The 5,411-nt window shown below is 29.9% G+C and overlaps 1 protein-coding gene across 1 annotated transcript; it reads right to left on the bottom strand.

Moving 5' to 3' along the window:
- Nucleotides 1-438: 438 nt before the first annotated feature.
- On the bottom strand, nt 439-3,846 carry LOC110666639 (LEAF RUST 10 DISEASE-RESISTANCE LOCUS RECEPTOR-LIKE PROTEIN KINASE-like 2.4). Its single transcript, XM_058152510.1, has 4 exons — nt 3,018-3,846; nt 2,189-2,221; nt 2,054-2,083; nt 439-1,739 (listed from the first exon to the last, which is right to left on the bottom strand). Exons 1-4 carry the CDS (start codon nt 3,787-3,789, stop codon nt 610-612), a joined length of 1,965 nt encoding a protein of 654 aa, XP_058008493.1. The 5' UTR covers nt 3,790-3,846; the 3' UTR covers nt 439-609.
- Between the last annotated feature and the right edge of the window lie 1,565 nt (nt 3,847-5,411).

Genomic DNA, 5,411 nt, shown 5'->3' with positions numbered 1-5,411 from the left:
CGGCTCATTTAACTTTTTATGCTTTGTTTTTCTTATTTATACTTAACCTTCTAGTCGGCACTATTTATTTTCGTTCAGGGCTTTTCTAGGTGTCTTAACATGGTTCTAATCCTCTTAATTGTCCGGACCGACACCGGTCACCGGAACAGTGAAATATACCAGGCTATGCATATAGGGGTGTTACAAAACAGACAATTTAATTTAATATTTCAGACCCATTAATTAATTAGGGTCTAAAAATATTAAAATTAAATTGTGGTGTAAACATATTGTTTTATTACTATTATTGAAACATATTCTAAAGATGCTTAGCTCAAATAAGGTTTTTCCTTGCCAAACTCTGTTGTTCATATACTCAAATAAGGACAACAAAACCAATAAATGGTGAAACATCTGCAAATGCTCTAAACATCATAAAGTTTAGAAGAACCTAAAATATGATGCAAATATAAGTAGCGATCACTTGCAATTTAAACATAGAATTATTACAAACTATCATCAATTCATCAATTAACTCTAGTGTTTAGAGCAATTTTAAAGGATACAAGAGGAAGAAGATTATTGTTCCATCATTTGAAATGGAAGACTGCTCTTTTAATGAGTGGTATGTTAGCCTTCCCCCGTCACACTGAGCAGAATATTTCCTAAGGTCCCTTGACTTGGATTTTCAGCCAGGCTATTCGATTCTGTAGTCACTGAATCTGCAGGAAATAGAACAGGCCTAGGAGGCATTTGTAGGCTTTCAATATCTCCTTCAAGCATCTCTACAACTTTGTTCATTGCTGGACGATCTGAAGGTTGAAACTGAACGCACCATAATCCTGTTATAATCATTTTCCGAGCTTTTATATTTTCCTCTTTCGCTGTCTCTTCTATTGGTAAATTTCCACTAGAGAGTTGGTCATAAACCCGAAATGGACTATAAACTTCACTTAAACTTTCAGCAAATCCATTTACTTTCTTCCCTCTATCTGCAACTTCTAACACCAACTGTCCAAAACTATACACATCTGCCTTATGTGAGACACGTCCAATGTTTTTGTAGAATATCTCTGGTGCCATATATCCTAATGTTCCCCTTTTAGCTGTAAGAGATGCAATGCTTCCCTTAGTTGGATAAAATTTAGCAAGGCCAAAATCAGAGATCTTTGGAGTGAAATTTTCATCAAGAAGAATATTGTGAGGTTTGATGTCAAAATGAAGGATTTGCATGTCACAACCTAGATGTAGATATTCAATGCCATGAGCAACTCCAAGTGATATCTTATATAGTTTTTCCCAACTTAAGGAAACGGATCCTTTATGACAATCAATATAATTATTAAGAGATCCTTTAGACATGAATTCATATATAAGAGCTTGCTTTGATCTCTCAGCACAAAAACCAATCAATTGTACCACATTAACATGGTGAATCTTCCCAATTGTAGCGACTTCATTGATAAAATCTTGTCCATCATCTTTGGGTTTATTTAATATCTTTACTGCAGCAAATTGACCACTACGAAGCTTTCCTTTATACACAGAACCAAAGCCTCCTTCTCCCAACTTTTCCTTGAAACCTCCTGTTATCTTTTTAATGTCTGAATAAGAATATCTTATTGGCATGAGGTTATTTTGACTCTGAAGGAATTCTTCAATGGTATTGTATCCTGATAAATGTCTCCTTCGCCATTTATAAATGATAAATGCCATCACACATGGAGTCCCACATAAGCATCTTGCAGCAAGAATCATTCCTGGATGAAATTTTGATTCAAGAGGGGTATAAAATTATCATTAGTTTTTTGATGTTACTTGTGATCGCACAAATTTTATTCCTTGGTTAAACCAAATTCAGTAGACTAAATCAATGAAATTGCAGTATTTTGAATTAAATTCAAAAATTCTGAAATGAATTTCAAAATCCTGCAATATCATAGGTTTGGTCCATATTTAAAGACATAGCCAATAAAGTCTAAGTTGCTATACATAATGTGTCGTGTTTTTATGTTGTCTCTACATATAATTAGACTTTATGTCTCTACATTCATTAAATGAAAGGAGTTCTTACCGCCCAAAATCGAGATGATTTGCAAATACTCTGCGAAATAAATGAACAAGGAATTGCTGATGTTATTAATGTTAAAAGAAGTAATAATTAACTAAATATGATCACATATATTATATAAATAAAGAGTGATCCTACCTCCTATCATGTAGACGAGTCCAACTACTTCACCTAAGAAAAAAAAAGTCAGTATTAAAAAATATATTCACTAGTGTATATATATATATATATATATATATATATATATATATATATATATATATATATATATATATATATATAGTAGAAACTTTTATGCATTTCTAACGGACTAGGATGTCATTGGCAGAAACAAATTGTGGAAGAAAATAATTCTAATTACATTGACTGAAAATGAATCTAGTTTTAATTTCTTGAATTTATCTATGCATAAAAAAAAATGTTGAAAAACTTAATAAAGAGCAAAATAAATATATTTTGACATATATATTTGATATTTTGGGTTCAGTAGTAATGCATCGTTTTGAAAACTGTGAAAGATTAAAATGCAATTTGAGTCCAATCAATATATGGAGTTTTTATTTTAAAAAATATGGAGCTTTGATCATAATTTTATTTTTTATAAAAGAAATTTTATTTTGCTAATAACTAATATTAAATTAATTAATAACTTCTAATCTAATAGCAAAAGGCCTAAGTTAAAAAAAAAAAATTCAAATCTTTATAAAATTTGAAAATCTGACTAATTATGCGAAGATTTAATTGTTTGAATTAGATTACAAAAATACAAAAAAAAATATTTAGCTTATTTTTGTGATGAGGTCATATGAAAAAGAACAAAACAAAAATATATATTTTGCCTGTATTATATACATTATGTATTTATCTCATAATAATAATAATAATAATAATAATCTGGAAAGTCAGCCATTTCTTCCCATTGTGTGATTTACGAATCGAACGAAAAATGGTTGAAAGCATTACTTACCCCACGGGTTCATGCATCGAAAACGGTTTCTGCTGTCCAGATAGCACCTATAACACTTTTCACATTTGAAGATGTACTTGTGCCAGGAAAGCTGAAACCCAAATACAAGTTCCCTGTGAATTTCAATGAAGGACATATTCTTCTTTGCCGTAACTGGAAACAAACTCTTCATCTCCACGCTGCACGACTCCTTCAAATCAGATGCCTTCATGTCTCCGATATTTACATAAGAGTAGTGCCTCTTCAAAGCAGATACAGAAGAATTGAATCCAGGTAAAACGCAAGGAGCGGTGTCCACGTAAAGGGGAGAGTACACTGGATTTGGGCACTTGATGAAGATAATCATCTGCGATAACATGGGAGGTTCTCCCAACTTAGCCCATTTGTCTTCTTCTGACTTTGTCCATTGGTATTTATAATAGGAATATGGATCAATCTCATCATCATAATAATAATCAACTGGTAAAGGAAAACAAGGAAAGGAGCAATTATGCTGATGGACGCCGGCATCCACCAGTCGGATAGTGAAGTTATCGTAATTGATGGACTGAACATAATATTTTCCTCGGAATAGATTTAACACTGTGAAATTATTTTCACAAGAAAGCTCAAATCTATGGTCTCCACAATTATTTAGATCAGTTCGTAATCGGAAAGGGTAACGAATGTTGTGGCTATTGCCGCATGAAGAAGGGGCACAGAGACTTGTATCCCTTCCATTGCAAGTTTGGGAGAAAAGCAGGAAAAGAAAGATGAGCGTTTCTGTAGTCATGGGAGGACAGGAAAGAGATCGATCGATAAGCTTGTTCTGAATTATATTTTCCGTAACATTTGTACTGGTGGTGGTGAAGAGCCACCGTATTTTTATATTGGGAAAAAATGTTGACGTGTATATATATATATATATCCTAATTAATTTTAAATTTCTTATCCTAATTAATTTTAAATTTCTTATGAAATTGGACATTGATTAAAATTTCAATCCATTAAAATCAAATTTCTGACAGTTTGTATGGTGGACCAATCAAATCAGGTAATGGACGTCAGCATCCACCAGTCGGATGGTGGAAGTTATCGCAATTGATGGACTGAACATAGTATTGTCACAAGAAAGCTCAAATCTATGGTGTCCGCAATTATTAGGATCAGATTGTAATCGGAAAGGGCAACTAATGTTGTGGATATTCCCACATGAAGAAGGAGCATAGTGATTTGTTTCCGTAGCATTGCAAATCATTTGGGTGATAAAGCAGCAAAACAATGATGAGCCTTTCTCCAATGTCTAATTAGCGATGTTTCCGGGTTGTATTATTGGCACTTACATAATAAAATAAATAAATAAAATTAATTAATAATTTTAAATAAAAATATTTAATAAACATAAAAGATTAATATTAAAAATTCTCCATGTAAGAACTACCATAATTTTAGTTAATATTAAAAAAACTAACTACCATAATAATAAAAGGCAAATAACATTCTTGTTACAAAAAATTAATATTAAAAAAAGAAATACACAGAATTAATAGTAATAAAATTATTATCATTTTAATTAATATAAACTGATGGTAGAAAAGTCTTCTCCACTCAACATCAATCATCAGTCAGTCATCGCTTAAAAACTGGTCCCACTTTGATGTTTCAAATTTGCAGTCTCTCTCATCACTCGCAAGAAGTCACCAATTCGCTCTTTACCACCACTGCTGTCCCCATTCTTATCCATGAGGATGTGTTATTGAATTCTTGAAAACTTTGATCCTATAAAATCATTTTCAATTTTTTCAAGATGAAAACTCAACTTAATAATTCATTACTTGTTATCCATATATTATTAAGATATGACTCAAAATTTTATTGTGATTTGAAAAATATTTTTTTAATTTAAACAGAAAAAATATTTTTTAATTAAATAAATAATTATTTTATATATAATTTAGGACTCTTATTTTATTATTTTTATTATTTTTATAAATAAAAATATTATAAAAAAGATTATTTAACTTTAATACATGATAAAGAGAGAATATAATTCAAGAGAAAGAATTATTATCCATTGCAATATGAAAAGAGAAAGTACTATTACCTATAATGTGAAATCATAACATAATATTATTACCATTATTTTATTCATACATTGGACGAATTATTTATCATTTTAATATGTATTTTTGTATTTTATATTTTTATAGTTATATTGTAAAATTTTATAAATGATAAAATTTTAATTAATTATAATTTTATTTTAAATGTAGATAAATAAATAAGTTGATTAATATATCGTTTTTAACTTATAAATAAAAGCTAGCTATAATATTTATACTTTTTAGTCGTTAAATGATTTCAAGCTTTAAATCTTTTATCAAAACATCTTTTTTTTTTGAAGTACAAAAAATA

Source organism: Hevea brasiliensis, chromosome 1, assembly GCF_030052815.1.
Source record: "Hevea brasiliensis isolate MT/VB/25A 57/8 chromosome 1, ASM3005281v1, whole genome shotgun sequence".
Taxonomy (NCBI): domain Eukaryota; kingdom Viridiplantae; phylum Streptophyta; class Magnoliopsida; order Malpighiales; family Euphorbiaceae; genus Hevea; species Hevea brasiliensis.
The sequence above is the reverse complement of the archived record's forward strand: the minus strand, read 5'-3'. Positions and strand labels throughout refer to the sequence as shown.

Bases quoted from the DNA above. Each gene is read 5' to 3' on its own strand.
- LOC110666639 (XM_058152510.1), bottom strand. From the start codon at position 3,789: ATGACTACAGAAACGCTCATCTTTCTTTTCCTGCTTTTCTCCCAAACT. The intron at 2,084-2,188 runs GTAGGATCACTC...TTTATTTCGCAG, and splicing joins ACTCGTCTACATGATAGGAG to AGTATTTGCAAATCATCTCG. The intron at 1,740-2,053 runs GTAAGAACTCCT...AATTTCATCCAG, and splicing joins AATCATCTCGATTTTGGGCG to GAATGATTCTTGCTGCAAGA.